This window comes from Dama dama, chromosome 15 (genome assembly GCF_033118175.1).
Source record: "Dama dama isolate Ldn47 chromosome 15, ASM3311817v1, whole genome shotgun sequence".
Taxonomy (NCBI): Eukaryota; Metazoa; Chordata; class Mammalia; order Artiodactyla; family Cervidae; genus Dama; species Dama dama.
In genome coordinates this window covers 52463515-52487136 of record NC_083695.1, presented here as the reverse complement: position 1 = coordinate 52487136, position 23622 = coordinate 52463515, and the positions used below count along the sequence as shown (strand labels likewise).

Genomic DNA, 23622 nt, shown 5'->3' with positions numbered 1-23622 from the left:
GAAAAAAAAGAAAAAAACTCTTAAAACTTCTAGAACAGCTCAAAGATATCAGAAAAACAAATAAATACTTCTCATATGATGGATTAATTAATATGAATAATAATATGAAAAATAGTGATATTAACATGATGTATTAATATAGTCATTGTGGTGTTTATTTGCTAAATCATGTCTGATTCTTTGCAACCCCATGTACTATAGACCTCCAGGCTCCTCTGTCCATGGAATTTCCCAGGCAAGAATACTGGAGTGGTTTCCACTTCCTTCTCCAGGGGATCTTCCTGACTCAGGGATTGAACTCCATCTCTCCTGCACTGGTAGGTGGATCCTTTACCACAGAGCCACCAGGGAAGCCCTACTGAAAAGCTTGCATTTCATTCATATTGTTCCGGAAATGGATCAATTCTACAGTGAGATTAAGGCAGGGGGAGTTTTCCTTCAGGATGAAAAATACTAATTCTTCGAGGCACAGAGTTAAAGTTCTACAGCTTTCTGAAACTATTTTAAAAGAGAGTAAAATGAAAAAAAGATGTCAAGTAAATAAATGCATGCTGCAAGCTGTCCAAAGCACCATCTTATGCTTATAACCAAGCAGTTTTATTAGTAAAATGTATATATATTTTTTTTCTCAGATGATCAGAGATGTCAGGATCTTGTTTCTAATGTACTTCACACCACTTTCTAGTTTTTTTCCTGCTAAGCATGTCTGAGCTGTTTTACCTGCTTTACAGTCTTCAGGAAAGAGAAGCCAGGGGTGAAAAAAAATGGCTCAACCTGCCAGAGGCCATCAGAGATCACTGATAAGTGGAACCAGAAGTTTAAAGCAGTGGCTAAATTAAGTTTTCCTAGTGTCAATAGACATTACATATTTTCCTTCACTTTTGTAAAGAATCAAGAAGCAACTGCAAGAAAGTGAAATTGAGGCTGATCAAGCACACCTTAGAACAAAAAGAGTGATTAGCCTTGTGAGTATATTTACTCTGCTCTTAAGGGGATTGTTTGCAAGTCTGAGTACAACTGAAAGAAATAAATGAACTTCAGTCTCTAGGAAAGGCAGAGTAGAATAATGAATAATAGCACACAGCCTTTAGATCAGAAGAGATGGAATGCCCACTCTGCAACAGGGTTGTGTTTGACATTGGAAATGTCATTGCTTTGCTGAGACTATAAAAGACAAGGAAGCTTTCAAGTGATTGGTGTAGTTCCTGCCTGATAATAGCATTCAATTAAAATTAGATGTTGATGCTATTACTATTAATGTTGATCTCTTAACCACAAATCTCTTGGGCTTTCTAAGTGTCACTTTGTTCTCTAAAACACAAGTGATCATTCTTTCTCAATGGAAGAACAAACAAAATAATAAAGTAATTGAATATAGTCTTTGGATTACATCTGTTGCCAAGGCTGTTTCCCTACAACCCCCTTGAATGGAAACCAATTTCTCTCATCTAAGTTTCAGGAGGAAGCTGCAAAGAGAAAAGCCAGAACTGTTCAGAATCAGTTAGCCCCAAAATGCAGGAAGGCTCACCTTCAGTAGACTTTGAGTCTCATTATTTGCTCACATTATACATTAGTGTGGTAAATAACACTCCCATTAGCGCCAGGACAGTTGTCAATTGCCATGACAAATGGAAAAGCCATACAAGGGCTGAAAAGGATTATTGCCTCAGTTCCAGGTCCAAACCACACTCCTGTTCTTGGATAAATTGAGAATATTCCTCCCACTCTTTCCAGTCCCCTCCCTTTTACCTTGACCCTTCAATATATATGGTGGCTCTGCTCAAATTGGCTTGAGAAGTTGATTTAAAAACTAATTTCCCCTTCTCCATTCTTTGGCCATTGAAAAACTTGTGATGTTCCAATTTCAGCTTTGTTTTCTTTATTGGTTATATCAATTTAATTGGAAAAATAATCTCCTTGGCCAAGACAAGGGGTCTAAGCTGGGCTAAGACCCCAGCGTGGATCCAGAAGACAAGTTTGGTAACATATACATTCCTGCACACTTGAGATTTCACTTTTTTATCCATTATTCAAGTGCCCAGTACCATCTTGTTCACCTTTAAAGTCTTAAATCTAGTTAACTAAAAAACAAAAAAAGGCAGTGTTCATTCTTCTGGAGATTAGGAATAAAAATAAAAAGAACTATTTTTTTCTTTTTTTTCATTTTAGGCACTGATCTATGCAGTCAACACGTTTATATGCTGTCTCATTTAATCTCCGCTTTGCTATCCAAAAGACAACAACTTCCCTCCTGTTTCCCAAGCTCTTAAAATTCTGTCTTTTGATTATACCAAAGTTAATCCTTATTTTATGATGCCTTTGAACTGTGGTGCTGGAGAAGACTCCTGGGAGTCCCTTGGACAGCAAGGAGATCAAACCAGTCGATCTTAAGGGAAATCAACCCTGAATACTCATTGGAAGGACTGATGCTGAAACTGAAACTCCGGTATTTTGGTCATCTGATATAAACAGTTGACTCAATGGAAAAGTCCCTGATGCTAGGAAAGGTTGAGGGTAGAAAGAGAAGAGGGCATCAGAGGATGAGATGGCTGGACGGCATCACCAATACAATGAATGTGAACTTGGGCAAACTCCAGGAAATGGTGAGGGGCAGGCAGGCCTGGAGTGCTGCAGTCCATGGGGTTGCAAAGAGTTGGACACAACTGGGTGACTGAACAATAACAGCAATGTATTGACCTAATACATACATATATATGAACTATACTTTAATAACTAATGTGGCTCCTGTTTTCAACTAGCTAATGTGAGACTCAGAACAGATAACAGAGAATTTTGACATAGCTTAATTAAATGATTCCTTATTTCAATTTAATATACTTAATGTTAAGAGTGCAAAATATTTTTTACTTCTTTTTTTATTTTTTAGATATTCACATTTACTTGATTTAAACATAATGGACTTTTTGTTACTTTGCTTGCCTGTTTCATTTGTTTACAATGGTACTCAATTGTATATTATAAGGGTCAGAACCCTTTTTTCCCCCTTAAAAAGTAATTAAAATATTTATAAGGCTACATGTGACTTCTTTGTGTATTTTTTTTTTGTTTTCTAATTTCATTTTTTTTATTTTTTCTGAAAAAAACTTTTAAAATATAAAAACCATTTTCAGGTTACCAGCCATATAGGCTACTTTGCCCAGAGGCTGTTTTGTCAGTCTGTGCTCCATTATATCTGTTCTTTATTTTTTAAAAAATCAGCACTGACACTGGCATCACTTCAAGTCACTTATTTTTCTACCACCATTCATTTTCAGAAGTAAGTCCATGTGTAAATAAGAGAATTAGTAGCAAAAAAAAAAAAAAAAAAAAGATGACAGGGATAAAGATATTTTAAATCAATGAACAATTGTCAGCACTTATTTTCCTCTAATTTCAAAACTTCACCCTTACAGGGACATATTGTGCAAAGAGGGTTATATCTTTACTGTTTCCCATATATGCGTTTGCTATCTACTTTGCAAAGGGTAGTTGAACTTTCCTAAGAATATCCTTACCAACAATAGGTAAATGGATCATTTGATTCAAAATTTGGTCATAACTAACATTTGATCTCTACAGGCAGGTGTAAACTTACTGCTGATAATGGATATTTTGATTATTGTAGAAGCATGAAAGGAACTGGGTTTTCCATATTGAATAACACATGTTAGAAACAATGTCAAGGCCTTGAGAATAATATACTTTATCACTTTCAGTTCAGTTCAGTTCAGTCGCTCAGTCGTGTCCGACTCTTTGCGACCCCATGAATCGCAGCACGCTAGGCCTCCCTGTCCATCACCAACCCCCGGAGTTTACTCAAACTCATGTCCATCAAGTCGGTGATGCCATCCAGCCATCTCATCCTCTGTCATCCCCTTCTCCTCCTGCCCCCAATCCCTCCTAGCATCAGGGTCTTTTCCAATGAGTCAGCTCCTCGCATGAGGTGGCCAAAGTACTGGAGTTTCAGCTTCAGCATCAGTCCTTCCAATGAACACCCAAGACTGATCTCCTTTAGGATGGATTGGTTGGATCTCCTTGCAGTCCAAGGGACTCTCAAGAGTCTTCTCCAACACCACAGTTCAAAAGCATCAATTTTTCGGTGCTCAGCTTTCTTCACAGTCCAACTCTCACATCTATACATGACCACTGGAAAAACCATAGCCATCTTCCAACAACAAGAGAAGACTCTACACATGGACATCACCAGATGGTCAACACCAAAATCAGATTGATTATATTCTTTGCAGCCAAAGATTGAGAAGCTCTATACAGTCAGCAAAAACAAGACCGGGAGCTGACTGTGGCTCAGATCATGAACTCCTTTTGCCGAATTCAGAGTTAAACTGAAGAAAATAGGGATAACCACTAGACCATTCAGGTATGACCTAAATCAAATCCCTTATGACTATACAATGGAAGTGAGAAATAGATTTAAGGGACTAGATCTGACAGAGTGCCTGATGAACTATGGACGGAGGTTCATGACATTGTACAGGAGACAGGAATCAAGACCATCCCCAAGAAAAAGAAATGCAAAAAAGCAAAATGGCTGTCTGAGGAGGCCTTACAAATAGCTGTGAAAAGAAGGGAAGCAAAAAGCAAAGGAGAAAAGGAAAGATATACCCATTTGAATGTAGAGTTTGCTCAAACTCATGTCCATTGAGTCAGTGATGCCATCCAGTCATCTCAGCCTCTGTCATCCCCTACTCCTTCTGCCTGCAGTCTTTCCCAGCATCAGAGTCTTTTCAAATGAGTCGGCTCTTCTCATCAGCTGGCCAAAGTATTGGAGTTTCAGCTTCAGCATCCAACGAATGTTCAGGGTTGATATCCTTTAGGATTGACTGGTTTGATCTCCTTGCAGTCCAAGGGACTCTCAAGAATCTTCTCCAGCACCACAATTCAAAGGTATCGATTCTTCAGTTCTCAGACTTGTTTATAGTCCAGTTCTCACATCTGTACATGATTATTGGAAGCAGTCATGCCTCACTAAGTCCCACATAAGTGTTATTATATAGCTATTATTATTAAATGAGTATGAGGATGATGGCGATGGTACAAGGAGAATCCATGTGTAAGAAAGGATTATACTAGTGGTAACAGGGATGTGTCAAACAGTCAATGAGAATGTGAGCCATAAATTATAAGGTAATTTGAAAGCAAAAAAATGCTTTTATATGTATTAAAAAAAGCTGAGACCTATTGTATTTGAGTATAATATAGAGTCACATTTGGAAGCATGGCTCTCATCTTTAAAGTGATGGAAGTAGATCAAAATTTCAGAGAGACAAAGATGTAGAAAGCTGCTAGAGTCAACACATTTTAGTGATCTGAATCTTGAGAAATTTGCTCCAAATCCAGTGGTGTGTAAGCAAAAGTTGAACAACTTATCTGGACTGGAGGGTACTGATTCATTGCATTTGCTAATTTTGATGGCATAAAAACACCCACCATGGCCCATTTCAAGCTAGCGATGTGACATAACCAAACACAAAATCAGGGAGAGAGGCATACAGCCTGCTTTCAGGATCCCAGTGTATGCTCTTGCACCAGCACACCAGTCTCACAGGCTTCACTGGTAGTTCAGAATTACAAAGAAGGAACATGCTTTAGATCAAGATCTGGCCAATTCTGGAAGAAAAAGTCCCACCTAATACTAATGCTGATCAGCACAACAAGTTTGAAAAATAAAAGCTCCTGGTAACATTTTCCTCCACGAAATGCCATCAAAACAGCAGCTAGGCAAAATATTGGTATTTTGAGGAAAAATCACAACCTCCCAAACAACTTTTAGAAAGAATGAAAGGAAAATACTTACAAGAGGAAAGGAAAGGCACTGGGGAGGGAAACAAAGATTGTTGTCTGAAAAGAAACCACTTTGATCTTAGTCAAAACAGATTATTTTGAAGTCAGTCTCCTGTTATCTTTGAAAATATATTTCCCCATAAATCTTGCCTTTCTAAATTGAGCTGTGAGCAGTGGGCAGTGCTGTGTGTGAAAAAGACAAGAATGTATCCAGAAGTACCTCTAATACATTCTTTTATTAGAAGTCTTTGCGAGAGTAATTTGACAGAGCTTTTCAACTTTTAGGTCACTAGTTTAAATTCAATCTCAGTTGATCATGAGCAAAAGTGTATGGTTGGTGGCTTATGAAAAATGCCTTGATGGTGTCACCCCAGTTCTTTCTAATAGAGACTGCCACTGCAATTGGCATCCTTTCTTTCACTTCTACCAGAAGTACAAAGGGTGAATAGAAATGTCACCTCAAGTATTTTCTCAGCTTTTGTACTAGAGAAATTTGAGATATGAAAAAGGCCAACTCCTTTTCATCTTTAACTCACAGGTAGAATTATTCTCCTGTACTATGGTTCCCAGATATTTCTGGGATTTGAAATGAAACTGGAGCCATTTTAGAAGTAAAATTATATCTAACTTACAAAAAGTTAAATTATACAAAGGCACATTCTTAAGAAATATTTAAATGTTAAGCATGTACAATTTCTTGGCCTGAACTTACAAATCTAAGATTTATTTTTCTTTAGTTTTTGTTTAAACAAAATAAATTCCCATTATAGGTAAACAAAAATTTTCATTATTCTATAAATGTAACTATTTAATATTTGGTTTTCCATATTTTATCATTTACATGACTCAACTAAATGTTTTATTTTTCCTAAAGAAACTACAGGATTTTTTTTTCTTTTGTCATTGTTATTGTTATTGTTCAGTTACTCAGTCACGTCCGACTCTTTGCGATCCCATGGACTATACAGCACACCAGGCTTCCTTGTCCCTCATTATCTCCCAGAGTGTGCTCAAATCCATGTCCACTGAGTCAGTGATGCCATCCAACCATCTCATCCTCTGCCGCCCGCTTCTCCTCCTGCCCTCAATCTTTCCCAGCATCAAGGTCTTTTTCAGTGACTTGGCTCTTTGTATCAGGTGGCCAAAGTATTGCAGCTTCAGCTTCACCATCAGTCCTTCCAATGAATATTCAGAGTTGATTTCCTTTAGGATTGACTGGTTTGATCTCCTTGCAGTCCAAGGGACTCAGGCAAGAATACTAGAGTGGAGAGACTTTTCATTCTCCAGGGGATCTTCTAGGACCAGGGATCGAATCTGGTTCTCCTGCATTGCAGGCAGATTCTCTATTGTTTGAGCCACAAAGGAAGTCTATTTTATCCATTAAAATCCCCCAAATTTCCTTATTACTAATATACCTACTTTCATATAATTTTATTTCCCTATGTTTTAGTAGTAAATGAACAACAAAAGTAAAGTCTCTCCAGTTACCTAGAGAAAAAGCAACAAATAGAGACAAGAGCAGAGGTAAAAAGAAGTATCTGGTAATGCCAGCCAAAATTTTAGCAGTCTCAGAAAATGAGTGGGATATAACAGAATGAGCCTTGTTTTGGAAATGTTCATAATTTCATCAACTGATGTAGGCCCCATTTACTTTCTATAAGATTCATTTCCCACATTTAGATAATGAGGTTGATATGTTTCATTATTTTTAGCATTCCTTCTAGTGTAAACATTCTATGGAACCTTTACTTTTATATCATCAGGGTTTGAGAGAGAGGGTGTTTGTATTCAAACAGGATTGCAAGATGCCTCATGTTGTCTCATTTGATGACAAAGATCAATGCTGGGATTTTCCTAAATTATCACATTTGAAAAAACAACAACAACAACAAACCTCTCCTAACCTTCAAGGCCAGCTTCCTGAATTCTCATGTCAGCAACTCCTGCTATTCCCATATAACACCAGGAGATGATAAATTCTCTGTCCTCTGAACATCCATAGATAAAATAATGTTATGTACTTATGATTTTTATAGCAAGTGACAGTTATCATCAACACCACAAGTAGCCCAACTCGAAACTGTAAGTTCAGTTGAAAATATAGCATTTTCTGGACAAATATGCTTTAGCTAGGAATATATAAATTGTGAAAATCAAGCTATCATTCTGCAAGTAACTCATATGCCCAAGTATCAAGAGTTGCGAATGGAAATATAACCTAAATCTACCCCCTTCATCTAAACAAATAGACTGAGGCACAGCAATTACAAGGTTTTCCCATGGTCACAAAATAAAACTGTCAGCCTCTGAATTAGAATGCCTACCATCAGTTGGTGAATCTAAAGTCATTTTCTATACTGAACACTGCAGCAAAAATAAATCCTGTCGGGGCAAAGGAATCCTAGACAGAACACAAGAGTCAGCTGCAAACTCTTTGGATGCAAAGTACAAGATATTCAAGTGCATGCTTCCAATCCTTTCATTCTCCCTTGTAATGATTGCAGCTAATCCCTGCCAGCTAACATGAGTGCTTCAATAGTGGCAATCAATAGAATAGATTTGCTGTGGAAACCCTCCATCCATATTATCCCTGCTTTCCTTTCCAGATGGAATTGCCATTTATCAGAGTGTAAGTGACATGTGAGGCTTTCTCCCCTCTTGCATGGATATGAACCCATTAGCCTTCAAGGTTGTTGCTAGAATTTTATATGTAAACTAAGGAGCATACCTGTAGATTTAATAAAACTGCACCGATCCTCATGGCCTCGCTGATTTCAAGGCTATACATCAGCTGTGGGAAGCGAGGAGGGCTTTGATTATTTGGAGGAAGCACTTCAATGTACACAGTACAGATGGAATGCCTGCAGAGAAAGAGAAGAGACCAAGATGGGTAAAAATCTGCATCACATTTAATGACAGGCTGCATTTGATATTCTGTTGTTGGGTTTACAGGAGAGAGAAATTCTGAATTTTTATGGGAAATAATAAAGCAATCCAGAATAAAAGGGTGGAAAAACAAAACCTACCACCAAAAAATGATGTTTTTATGAAATTATCTTAGCGAAAGGAAAAGAAGAAAGTCTCAGGTACAGATTTTTCCTACTTAGATTAGTAGTGTGAATTAAGAAGAAATAGCTGTGCAAATAGAGGTAATGAATTAAATTGCCTTGACTTTTGACTTTATTTTGTAATGCTTCTCTAGTAGCAAAAAAATACTCTGTAAATATTTGGTAATAAGAGCTGTCCTTGGGGATTTCTTCCTATTAAACCAGCAGAGGGAGTATTGATTAAAATAACACAGAAAACAAAATATGGGTTGTGTTTTATTAGCTTTTTTGCTGACATCAATGGCTTAATGAAATGCATGTCAAGAGTCAGGGTCATAAAGTAAGAGTTGTGTAAAATAGTTGCAAACAATACCAAATCTGTTTTTAAGTCTTTTTTAAAGAGTATAATATAAAAATTTGGAAGTCAGATTTAACCGAAGCCTTAGATTGATGGGAATTTGTTTTTGAGGGGCAAAATGTATTCTACTATTAGAAGGACAAAATCATTAGCATTGATATAATCACCTTTATTGATATACCTAAACTCTGAAATTTCTTTAAGTAGAAAAACCCGAAGAAGCAAGATATTCAAGACTGGTACAGAAGAAACATTGGCTAGAATATATTAATGAGACCTGGGGTTTACAAAGTTAGTATTCTATCTTGAAGAACATACCACCACTGCCTGAGTTGTATGCTTTAACTTATTTTAACAAAATCATGCCTTTTTATTCAAAACACATTTCTTATAATTTCTATTTGGGGGCTAGAATTTTTTTTTTAAATAGCCCAAAGTTCTTTACATTAAGTGCATCAGTTAAAGAAATGTTACTGAAAACATTTTTCTGAGATTATTATTCTATATTTGTTTACTTTGAAAATCTCTTAAGAGAAATACAGATCATAGGCACTGAAAATGCTTTCTTTAGCTTATCACCTTATAATATGCCTTAGTCCAAATTGTTTCTGAACATATTCTCAGTAGAATAGATATCTATAGAATACTAAGCACCTCTAAAAGTTTGCAGTGACTTAAAAATATTTCATACTTAAATTTACCACAATATTATTCTAAAGCAATCTCAATCTAAATTAAAATCTCTTAGACATCATAATTAGTTAATGCATCTGCATTATTTCTTGTTCTGATATTATCTCATTATTAAAATTCACCAATAAAATTAATCAAAATATAATTGCTTTTGTTTTCAATTTTTTTTTTTTTTTTACAGCTCGTGTTTTAAGGGTAAGATGTTTACAGTAGGTTAAAATGGATGATGAAATGTTGCTTATAAACTTAGAGGTATCAAGTTTACCCTTATCAGTACTGTAACGGCAGGCTTCCCTGGTGGCTCAATGGTATGGAACCCACCCACCATGCAGGAGACACAAATTCGATCCCTGAGTCGGGAGGATTCCCTAGAGAAGGAAATGGTAATCCACGCCAGTATTCTTGCCTGGGTAATTCCATGGAGAGAGGAGCCTGGCAGGTTATATATAGCCCACGGGATTGCAAAAGAGTCAGACATGACTTAGTGACTAAACAGCAACACTGATGGCTAGATGAAAAGGAGCCCCACTTTTCATATTGTGGGAATAAAGTAATTGTCACTATGACTGGGCATATTAGTCTCCCAGGTGATGATCTTGTTCCAACAGCCATCCCAAATAAACATTACTGCTAATATTACCCTTCATCATTCTGAGTTTTTTTTTTTTTTTCTTTAGTGTTTGTTACATATAAAGTGATTCACACATTTTACTATCTTTTCCTTTTTGCTGCCAGCACATCCTCTGTGCATAATAAGTCCAATAACATTTACCCTATACCATATTGATAATAATCCTAGCTGAGCAATGTTGAGCACTGGATTTTTAACCACACATTCCTGGGTTAAAATTTTGATGCTATCAGATATGATCATAGGCAACTGACTTTCTTCAGTTTCACTATCTTCATCTGATAACTAAATATAATAATAACATTAAGATTAGCATAAGGATTAAATATGTGTGTGGGTGTGTGTGTGTATACGTGTATGGGTATGTGCAAATGTGTATGTATGTATGTATGTATAAATATATGAAGTCAAGTGAAAGTGTTAGTCGCTCATGTGTGTCTGACTCTGGGATCTCATGGACATAGCCCATCAGGTTCTTCTCTCCATTGAATTCTTCAGGCAAGAACACTGTAGTGGGTAGCCAATCCTTTTTCCATGGGATCTCCAAGACCAAGGGATCAAACCCAGGTCTCCAGCATCACAGGGAGATTCTTTACCATCTGATCCTCCAGGGAAGTACATACTGAAAAACATACATATATCAGTTATTATTGATAACTATTCAAAATAAGTTTCTTATTCTATTCTTTGGAATGGAATTAATAAGCTTGCATTTATCTTATTCACATCTCTTTAAATATTTTTGACATTTTAATTGCATTTTTTCACTTTTCTAAGCTAAAATCTACAGGCGCAGTATCCTCTCTTCCTTCCCCAGACTGGACTATGGTGGTGTTAGGGTTTGGACATACTGGATCCTAATCTTTTGGTGTGGGACTGGGAATCTACATTTTCCATGAATATACAAGGTTTTTCTTACACAAATTTGATTTAGAAGACACGGTCCCAGAAGTTCATGGGGATTCGCCTGCTTTTTAAGTTAGGAGTCCAGGGGATTCCTCTACAAGCTGACCTAAAACTCTCCTTAATAACCCTGGAGGCAAGAGAGTCCCTCACTTTTTTGACCTAGAAAACATCTGTACCCTAAATTCAAAGTTTCCTTTAAAAAATCTAGACCCTTCCTGTTTTTTTATATTCATTAGAGCTTCAAATTACTGGTGTGGAATACTTTATAAAAGTTTCACCTGAACATGGGTCTCTTTCTGCTCTTAAAAGTATAATTTATACTAAACTTATTGTACTTTGCATATTTTCTTATTCTTCCCCCTTTGACTAAACTGTTTACATCCACAACACTACAATAATGACTTCTAATTCATAAGATGCCTGTGTATTTGGCACAGAGAAAAAAATTAATTGCAAAACAAAAAAGACTCTATTTCTCAAGGCAGGAGACAGTGAACACCAAGGTCCAACATGACTGTCTCCTTCATCTGCACTTACTCCTTGCTTCTTTTGTTCCTCTCCAGTGATTCAAGTGCTAGAATTGCTAATCATTCCCAACCCCTTCCCCTCACACATACACTTGGATTTTAGAGTTATTTGAATACGATCATATTTCAAGGTCTTAAGTTCTTCCTCTTTAACATCCTGGCACCTCCCTACAATAAGTTGAAATAAGCGCCAACATTCTTGATGGTTATGGCCTTCTAAAACACTATCCTCCTTTTAGCCCTGATGTCAGCCGAGTGTCAGAGTTAGCTTTCTAAAATTGAGTCCCGATAGTAATAACAATAAAATATATCATTAATGCTTTCCCAGTTCAGTTCAGTCCAGTTCAGTCACTCAGTCGTGTCTGACTGTTTGTGACCCCATGAATCACAGCACGCCAGGCCTCCCTGTCTATCACCAACTCCCGGAGTCTACTCAAACTCATGTCCATCGAGTCGGTGATGCCATCCAACCACCTCATCCTCTGTCGTCCCCTTCTCCTCCTGCCCCCAATCCCCTCCAGCATCAGGGTCTTTTCCAGTAAGTCAGCTCTTCACATGAGGTGGCCAAAGTATTGGAGTTTCAGCTTCAGCATCAGTCCTTCCAATGAACACCCAGGACTCATCTCCTTTAGGATGGACTGGTTGGATCTCCTTGCAGTCCAAGGGACTCTCAAGAGTCTTCTCCAACACCACAGTTCAAAAGCATCAATTCTTCGGTGCTCAGCTTCCTTCACAGTCCAACTCTCACATCCATACATGACCACCGGGAAAACCACAGCTTTGGCTAGATGGACCTTTGTTGGCAAAGTAATGTCTCTGCTTTTTAATATGCTATCTAGGTTGGTCATAACTTCCCTTCCAAGGAGTAAGCGTCTTTTAATTTCATGGCTACAATCACCATCTGCAGTGATTTTGGAGCCCAGAAAAATAAAGTCAGCCACTGTTTCCACTGTTTCCCCATCTATTTCCCATGAAGTGATGGGACCAGATGCAATGATCTTAGTTTTCTGAATGTTAAGCTTTAAGCCAACTTTTTCACTCTCCTCTTTCACTTTCATCAAGAGGCTCTTTAGTTCCTCTTCACTTTCTGCCATAAGGGTGGTGTCATCTGCATATCTGAGGTTATTGATATTTCTCCTGGCAATCTTGATTCCAGCTTGTGCTTCTTCCAGCTCAGTGTTTCTCATGATATAAAGATTAGTAATTCAATATCATTAATTAAGCACATAATAAAACAGGACAGTCACAAGGTAAATAATAACATTCTATGTGAACACTTTGTATTACATTTTACAGCTAGTCTTAAATGCATAAAACTGAGAATCTATATGATATAAATTTTATTTTTATAATATAGTCAGTATAATGTAGATAAATCTATAAACATAAAAATCATAAAGTTTTTATTTCTCATTTGGTAATGAGTTCAAAGTAGAACAAGAAAGGTGATGTAATTTCTCAGATAATCATATGATTTTAAACGACCCTGGAAACCATCTAGTTTAACTCTCATTTTATGAAAGGATATTAGAAACTCAGAAAGATTAAGTAATAGAGTCAAGGTTGTGAAGATAATTAGCAACAGAAGACAAACTCAAAGGCAAAACTTATGAATTTAAAATTTGCCTGCCTTTTCTCCCCACATTCTACAAGAACAAAACTGGGAAGTAAACTGAAGACTTTTTAATTATCTGATGTGTGTGTATAGTTCTCTGTGAGAGCATAAAACATCTGTGGTTTTCAAGGAAGGATACTTTCTCATAGAAAATCACAGATTTCAAGTATTTGGATCAGACTATAATATCACAATCAATTTTAATTGTTTATATTATGAATGAAACTTCACCATAGTACTTGTTTTTAAGAACAAAATAAAATATAAATAAAAAGAGGTTGTGAAGAGAGGCCTAAGAAGCTTTAACTTCAGAAATGGTATAATTTTTAAGAAGATAAAAAGCCAAGTTTTTTGGATATGACAATAGTACTCAGTTGTACTGAGATAATGTTCTTGACATTTAGAAGACTGCACAGTCTGTATAGTAATTTTGTTTTAAATGTGTCAACACAGGCTGCATGGTATCTATTTGCAACTCTATATTTCTACCTTGTTTCTAAAAGGATCATCAAAATAAAAGCTTATCTTTTTTTTTTTTCCTTTGTCTTTACCAATAGCACACTAAAAAAAGCTGTATTTACATTTCAGTGTTCATAGATTCTGCTTTATTGTTTTGGAAATACATACAGGGATCCATATGAGTAACACTTCCAGATTTAAAACTAACATAAGACTTCAGAGAAATTTTTCAGGGAAAGTTACAGGGACAAGATGCATGTAGGTGTAAAAACCACAGGGCATTACAGACAAGGAAAAACACATGTGCAAATTCAGAGACCAATAAATAAGAAAATAATACCTTTTGTACAATTAAAGAAAAAGGTATAATTATGACAATGGTAGGAATTAAGACTAGAGAGATGAGCAAGAGTCATAGCATTCAGGTATTCGTGTGCTCTACTTACTGATTTAAACTTCAGCTTAACAACAATGGGGATTGGTTTATAAATTTTAACAATTCCCACAGCAGACAATACTTTGCTGGGTCTCTGTATCTTTGCTTTTATTGTATCTTCTGCTAGGGTACCTCATTTTCCTTCCTGTCCAAGTTAACCTGCACTTGTAATTATACTACGCTATATCCAGATTTACCTGTGCCTCTACACGAATGCTGTGAGGGCAAAAAATCTCATCTTGTCTTATATTTCTAGTGCTTCCCAAGAGGACAGGAATTGTGGAAACTCAGTAAAATTTTGCTAAAATGAATACTTCCATAATTTTTTATTATTAATGTTAAATATGTCATGTGAAGTTATTTTAAAATATATATGTTCACAGTTGAAAAATAATTTTATGTGAGAATGGGTGATTTAATATTGTGTTAATTAGATACAACCTTGAATTCAATGAAAATAGATTATCAAAAAAGTATGCCATGCCAGGCATCAGTTGTTTAATCATGATTTGTTTATATTTGGGGGAAAGGACTCAATTTTATCTTTACATTTTGATAAATAGTTAATAGTAGTACTTCAACTCCTATTAAGATTAAATATTTACTTAATTTAATGCAGTTACATATGAGAAGACTTACAGACAAAAAATAAATACTATCTAACATACCTTACTGCTTTTTAAAAATCTTTTGTTTTTATCCTCTTGTGTTTATCAATGACTAAAAAAAAAAAAAAGATACCCCCAAACAAAACCACTATAGACTATGGTTACTTTTACTCTCTTAATTCCTTGGCTAGTTTAATCAATTAGAATAACAAGTATATAAACAGTTAATTCTTCTGCTAGTTAATTCATAAATCCTCATTTTGAGAGTCAGTGTTATTGACATTTAGAATTGAGGTTGCTTATTAGAAAAGAATAAGACAGAAAATCATCATTGCTCTAAGTGTGATCATTTAATTAGGTTTACATGTCACTGTTGTCATCTGGGTCAGCTTGTAAAATATGTCACAATCTATATTTTTATGTTCATAATTTTCTAAGGGCATCTTTTTCTGAAAGAAATACTGAAAGCAAAGCCTCACAACTCTTTGGTTCAATCATCAACACAATTTGAAAGACTAATTTTCCTCCTGAAAATAGAAAGTGTCATTATTCTAGGGAAACATGACATTATTGTGGCAGGTAGGATGGAGGTATATAGATTTTATTTGCTGCAGGTCCCACTTGATATTTAATCAACCATCTTAAGGTGGTCTTTTAGCACCCAAACCATTGTCTATAAAGAAAGCAGTGAGACTAAGTCAAAGAAATGCCTCATATCACTGAAAAGACCTGTATATTCAAATTCTGAAAATGCCACTTTGTTTCCAGGGGTAGAATACAATTTGACTTAAGTAAAAACCAGTTGGACTACAAATTCTTGTAAACAAAGGCTTATCAAGGCAAATCAGTGATATGACTTGCACACTGGAACTTCAAAACAAATTTAAAATCTCACTCATTAAATAATAAAGTTGTCTAAAATATATCACGTATACCAGACCACCTGACCTGCCTCTTGAGAAACCTGTATGCAGGTCAGGAAGTAATAGTTAGAACTGGACATGGAACAACAGATTGGTTCCAAATAGGAAAAAGAGTACATTAAGGCTGTTTATTGTTACCCTGCTTATTTAACTTATATGCAGAGTACATCATGAGAAACGCTGGGCTGGGAGAAGCACAAGCTGGAATCAAGATTGCCGGGAGAAATATCAATAACCTCAGATATGCAGATGACACGACCCTTATGGCAGAATGTGAAGAAGAACTGAAGAGCCTCTTGATGAAAGCGAAAGAAAGTGAAACAGTTGGCTTAAAGCTCAACATTCAGAAAACTAAGATCTTGGCATCTGGTTCCATCACTTCATGGCAGATAGATGGGGGAACAGTGGAAACAGTGGCTAACTTTATTTTTCTGGGCTCCAAAATCACTGCAGATGGTGACTGCAGTCATGAAATTAAAAGACGCTTACTCCTTGGAAGGAAAGTTATGACCAACCTAGATAGCATATTAAAAAGTAGAGACATTGCTTTGGCAACAAAGGTCCATCTAGTCAAGGCTATGGTTTTTCCAGTGGTCATGTATGGATGTGAGAGTTGGACTATGAAGAAAGCTGAGCACCGAAAACTTGATGCTTTTGAACTCTGGTGTTGGAGAAGACTCTTGAGAGTCCCTTGGACTGCAAGGAGATTCAACCAGTCCATCCTAAAGGAGATGAGTCCTGGGTGTTCATTGGAAGGACTGATGCTGAAGCTGAAACTCCAATACTTTGGCCACCTGATACGAAGTGTTGACTCATTGGAAAAGACCCTCATGCTGGGAAAGATTGAGGGCAGGAGGAGAAGGGGACAACAGAGGATGAGATGGTTGGATGGCATCATCAACTCGATGGACACAAGTTTGGGTGGACTCCAGGAGCTGGTGATGGACAGGGAGGCCTGGCATGCTGTGGTTCATGGGATTGCAAAGAGTCGGACATGACTGAGTGACAGAACTGAACTGAACTGAATATATATGCACATATAGATTAGACATCTATTTAGCACAGCACTATTTCCAATGAAAATAATTTACAAAATAAATAGATGACTATTATCGGGTTTTAGTAACAGTTTAAATAATAAAGACAAGATATATTTATGTTTATAATTAGCATTAATATTATTACTATCTTATCATTTTTTTCCCCAGAATAGTAACTACTAAGGGTTATGGATGTGGAACAGAATGAAGGGGAAGATTTTAGAATCTAAGAGTCCTGAGTTCAAGTTATGTTTCTACCTCTTGTTTACTATGGTTATCAACACTTTTTTTTATGAAAGTGGGCAAGGGGTCATGTACCCAAATAAGTTATCCTTTTCAGTTTCTATTTTTGGTTTATAAAAATAAATAGAGCTATGCAAGAGTTACAATTTTGTTGTTAAGATTAAAAATTATATATAAAGGTCACTAGCATGATGTCTAGCCCTGGCTCATTAATTAAATAGTATCAGTCATCTTCAACTTCCCTTCAGAATAACCTAGCATGAATGACACTATTATTTAAAATTCATTCAAACTCAGACTCTCATTTTGGATTCTGTAACTATTCACTGTATAAATGAATTCTATTTGTTTCTACACAAGATATAGCCCTTGAATGTCTTCTCACATTCAGGCATGTATATCCATTTTCTTCCTGAATATATTAACATATTTATTCCAAGTAGATACAAGTAAATGTGTATGAAATTGAGCTCTTCCCTTTCACTCAGATATGTGTGCCTTATTGACATTGCTACCAGTTGGTCAGCTTAGATAAAAACCTGGAGGGTCTTTCAATTTTTAATAATTCCTTCTCTCAATTTTTCCTTACTGATGGCCCAGTTCAAACCATCAGCAATGATTTTTTTTAGTGGAGGTGTTCTGCCTCACTTCTCTACCTACAGCTTTTGCTGTTTGTTGTTGTTGTTCAGTTGCTAAGGCAAATCTGACTCTTTCTGACTCTGTGGACTATATAGCCCACCAAGCTCCTCTTTCCATGGGATTCTCCAGGCAAGAATACTGGAGTGGGTTGCCATTCCCTTTTCCAGGGGACCTTTCTGACCTAAGGATCAAACATGAGGCTCCTACACTGGCAGGCAGATTCCTTACTATTCAGACATTGGGGAAGCCTGCCTCCGGTTTCATCGCTCCTCAAATCTCTCTTCTGTAGGGGCACCAGAGTGATTTTCCTGAAACCAAATTATCTCAGATGAATTTCTGTTTTAAAGCCCTTCCATTTCTTCCACTGACTAGCTAACTTCAAGCTTCTTAAGAAAACAAATTAAATTTTCCATGATATGACCCTTAACTCTACTGACCCTCCTTGAATCATAGTTAATATACTGATTCGCTGACTGACTTGCAATTATCCAAAATACCAGGTTACTTCAGACCTCTCCAGCTGTATAAATAATGTGATGGGCTTTATTATTATTATGTTTTTAATGTGGTCAACCTCTGCTCATTCTCCTAAACTCATCTTGTTTAGTAGATCTTCTAAATACTGCCCTGTTATGAAAAGTACCCTCATCAATGTCCCAGAAAGCTGAGAATTTCCCTCAAGCTCAACTTCACCATGGCAAATTGACTTATTTATAGTTCTACTTTCTACAATTTACTGCAATTTTTCTTTTGAACTGCAAATGACAATCACTATGTTTATTCTCTTTGTATTTTCATAAATGGCAGTTATGTAATAAATGGTGTGTTGGACGGGGTAGAAAATCTTACTGTCACAGACGCCAATATATATTTTTTAATTTAATAGGGACTAAGAGAGAATTGGTGTATACTTTCTGGGAAGGCAGAATTTCAAATCTAACTCTTTGTTTGGGAAATGCTAAAAAAACTGAGTTTTGTATCATATCATCTCTTATTCTAATTCATCTATTTTAAAACCCAAAATGACATTTGTTAAAAATCTAGGAAAAGAAACAAAAAAGATGCTTGTTTAGAACTTAGGGCATTCAGAAATTGTTTTGACTTCTGGGGAAAAGAGAAAACCAAACCACAATGATTCTTATCCTTTTGAACTAGCTCTCTAGTGGAGAAGAAGCAAGGCAGACAAATGAAATTCATTCTCTGAACAAAAATGCGTATAGCGCATTTCACGGTGATAACTTCAGTGCATCAAATAATACCAGGAAAGGGGTATAAAAGCATTGAGAGCTTGTTGTAATTGCAAACAGGTTGTTAGGAAAGGATTCACAGACAAAGTGATGATTGAGTAATGACCTTGAAGGAATTAGGCCACAAAGAAATCTGAGAGTCAAACCACTGCAGGCTGAAAGGAGATGGAAGTCAAGTTCAAAGGTTTGCAAGTGGCTGCAAGCCTCAGGGACAGAGAGGAGACCAGTGTGATAACTGGAGTGGACTAAGAGAAACAGAGTATCAGGCTAGGCACGTGTGAAGAGGTGACATGAGGAAGCGTTCTGTGGCTGCTACCAGGACAAACTGGGCTGGGCTCCACTGGCCCTTTTAATGATGTTGCCTTTTACACAGGTGAGATGTGAAGACTCTAGAAATCTATGCAAAAGGAAGAGATGTGTTCTTTGTTATCAGAATCACTCAGGCTACTGTATTGAGAGGAGACTCTGAAGGGGGCTCAGGCCGAAGTCTAATTAGACTTCTCATTAGAAGAGGTTTTCAACACTATAGACTAGAGAGAACAATGGCTTAGACTGTGATGTTATTAATGAAAGTAGTGGGATTTTTTTGTTTTCTGATTATTTTTAGATTAGAGCTTAGATTTGTTGCTCAAGATTATATTTGGAGCTTGAAAAATAAGCATTGAGGAGGGCTCCAGAGATCCTGGCCGAAACAACTGCAAATTTGGAGATGCTTTCGACCACACTGGACAATGAAGTCACTAAGCATTTTGACAAACATACTGTTGAAGCGAATGCCAAGCAGACAAGAACTAAACTCTTCCGGAGTGACCTGCAGGTCACTGTTATTTATATAACAGTGGGAGAAAATGGAGGAGGGATCTGTCACCTGCAGATGAGAGTAGCAAGGAGTACGGGATAGCGCATCCATTCTTATGCAATGAGATTAAAAGAGAAAATATTGAGAAACAAGAGAAAGAACAGTCTAGACATATCAATGAGGAAATACGGGGTCCTGTGAAATGTCTATGATTAATGATAAGAGAGATGTGAAGAGAAAAGTCTCTCACGTGGTTATGCTGCAGGGAAAATAATGTCCTATTCTCCGCTCTGGAGGGGTTTTAATGGTCAATGGTTTTGTTACAGTTCTGTCAAACTTCCTTGCCTTGCTATAGTTTGGGGTAGTATTTTCCTCTACAGAATTGATATCTTAAGAATTCTTAATCTTTGACATTGATTTTGGTAAATTATACCTTCTTGAAAAACTATTCATTTTATCCATGTTTTCAAGTCTTTGCATCTATTTAAAGCAAAGTGGTCTCTTAATGATTCTTCCAATTTCTTCTGTTTCTATGTCATTTCCCTCTCAGAATTTATTAGGCAAAGTTCCACTTTCTCCCACTTTTTGACTGGGCTAGCTGATAGTTATCAATTTATCTATGTTTTTATTTATTTTTCAGAGGACTGAATTTGGATTTATTGACTTTAGAGATACAACTAATTCATATTGTTGTTGAACTTATTGATTCATTTTTGTGTTCCTTTGTATTTTTATTTCATCTATGAAGTATCATAAAAACTATACAAAGCCTTCACAAAAGCTTCTCAAAAAGAGAAGCATGGATGGACTTCACTAAATAAAATACAAACAAACATAATCCAGAAGTTTATTTCAAGATTAAAACACCAAAGCCTAGTGGGATTTATACCAGGAATGAAAAATAGATATATTTGAGAACTGTATTAAGATCAGTCATCCGAGCATTAGCTCAAAAAGAAAAGTCATTACTGCTTTCATACTTGATGGATTATTTATTTGACTTGAATAAATGACCATTCTTATTTTTAAAAAGTCAATAAAATAAAAATAGATGAATGCTTTATTAACATAGTAAAATGTTTTTTAACCATAAACCAATATAATAGGGAAACATGGGAGGCCTTCCTACTTAAAATCAAGACAAACATTTTTATTGGAAATACTATCAAATGAAATTAAAGGGAACAAAATAAACAAAAAGAAGGACATCAAAGTATCACTACTTATAAAATATATTATTAGATAATATAAAAATATGAACTGGAAAACTATAAAAACATAAGAGAATTAAGATAGTGTGTTAAAATTAATATAGGTTAATAACTTTTGTATGCATAAATGTCAGCTAATTAGAAGAACAAGAAAGAAAGAATCTATTTACAATAACAAAAAATGAGAAACATCCTAACAAAAAAAATGTATAGGACATTTATAAAAAAATTTTTGAAAATAAAATCTACTAAAGGACATAAAAGAAAACATGGGCAAATGAAGAGACAAAGTTCCTAGAAAGGTTCAACAATGTATTAATATTAAATTCATATTTTCTTAAAATGCATCCTGAAATCTGGAACAAACAAGAAATAAATAAAAGGAATATCTCAGGTGGGGGAACAAGTAAATGTAGTTGTAATAACTGAAAGTCTTTTTACTTTGCTTTCTCTTAATGTTTCTCTCTTATACATATATGTATACATGTATATGAGGTTATATTATATATAGATAATATGGATATATATAATTTAAAAATAATTATCCAGACACTGAGGGATGGCTTCAAATCCCTCAGGCATCACCTGTTGCATGTTATCTATGAGCTCTCAGTAGCAACCTCTCTTTTCACTAATATATTGGACACAGGCCTCTGATATTTCCTAGTTCCCACTCCCCCTCCCAACAGAGAATTGCATCCTTCACATCTGTGGAATCATAGTTAATTATTTTGTGGTTTAATCTTGGCTTTATCATACTTTTTCCACAATTTGACAAAAGAAGAATATGCAGTTCCTAAGAAACTAGTCTCTCTGATTTTCTGATCTAATTTAGATGTTTATAAGATAAAAGAATGCTCGCTGCGCTTCTTAAATTTAATTATGGGGTTAAACTGGAGCGATGAAAAGACTGCATTGGTTTGATATAAATTACCTTCTCTCTGCTGGAGGAGCATTATCCGCTGCTTGGACCGTGAGCGCGTAAGTCCGTCCAACCATTAATTCCACCCCTGGAGCGATGGTGATAAGCCCTGTTGTTTTATTGATGATGAAGTCTCCCTGAGCGCCAACCAGGATTTCATATGTGATCTCCCCGTTTGACCCTTCGTCTGCGTCGACTGCAGTGAGCTGGAATTGAAAATCACAACACAAATCCTCTGGGACTCAACTTTTCACCATCACATCATTCTTCCCCCCCAACAAAAGAAGCTTGCTTTCAAACACACACACAGTAAGCAAAGAAAGTTCTCTCGTCACATACACTCTTGTTTTCTTGAATTTCGGCTACTGTGTTCAAATACTGAAGCAATCTCATCAGAAAAGTTTTTTATTGTTGTTGTTCTTGTGAGAGTGTTAAAAGGCTTTGAATCTTGAAAGCTATCTTTATTTTAACTTACTAAACCAAAAAAGAAAGAAAGCCCTAACAGCAAATCTAATGTCACTATAGGATTTTTTTTTTCCTCTCTCATCACCTGCTTTCAACAGATAAATACACATTACTAAGGACTGCTGCCGCTGCTAAGTCACTTCAGTCGTGTCCAACTGACTCTCTGCGACCCCACAGACGGCAGCCCGCCAGGCTTCTCTGTCCCTGGGATTCTCCAGGCAAGAATACTGGAGTGGGTTGCCATTTCCTTCTCCAATGCATGCATTCATGCTAAGTCGCTTCAATCATATGAGACTCTGTGCGACCCTATGGACAGCAGCCCACCAGGCTCCTCGGTCCACGGGATTCTCCAGGCAAGAATTCCTTCTCCTTACTAAGGACAGAGGCCTGGAAAAAATGAAATGGCTGAAGTTTGCCTCTATTGCTATCATCCTTCCTTTCGCTTTGATTTTTTTTTTCTTGTCATATTGTTTTCCTTCCCATCTTCCAGAGACTCTCTTGTCCTGGAATCCTTTTTATTTACACATGGCTCTAAGAAAGATTCTGATAAGCTTGTTCACATTGACTTATAAAGACTGATATGTTTTAGAGGATTACCTTTTGAAAAGCAAACAAACACATCTCCAATTGCAGAATATCTAATTAGAAAATTAGAATATCAAGCTCAATAATTTTTTTTTTCTTTTTGGAGAAAAAGGATTCAATTCAGAGTCCCTGAAATAATACCACATGAACATTTGTGAGGCTAATTTGGACATATTCATAATCATTTTGGAACAAATGGCATCCAGCAGTTAAAGACTACTTTGAATCATTATATATGAAAAGAGAAAACCATTATTAACTTTACAAACCAAAATTAATGTAATCATGATTTAATATGTTAAATAAGGCTCCTTGACTTCCTGATAAGTATCAATTCACTTAAGGGAACAAAATGTAAGATTCTACTGGGAAATCTTATATATTTTACAGTCACAGAATTTATTGTTTTCATCCTTTGACAGATGAAGAAAGAAAAAGTGGCCTCGGTTTACACCTAAGAGGAAAA

General features: G+C 36.2%; 1 protein-coding gene across 1 annotated transcript in view; it reads right to left on the bottom strand.

The window, feature by feature from the left end:
• PCDH15 (protocadherin related 15) overlaps positions 1–23622 on the bottom strand; it is a 920738-nt gene that overhangs the window by 290514 nt on the left and 606602 nt on the right. The window contains exons 15-16 of the mRNA XM_061162074.1: positions 22119–22312; positions 8531–8663 (exon numbers count right to left, since the gene is read on the bottom strand). Coding sequence (XP_061018057.1) covers positions 8531–8663; positions 22119–22312 — 327 coding nt within the window. The remainder of the gene's footprint in view (positions 1–8530; positions 8664–22118; positions 22313–23622) is intronic.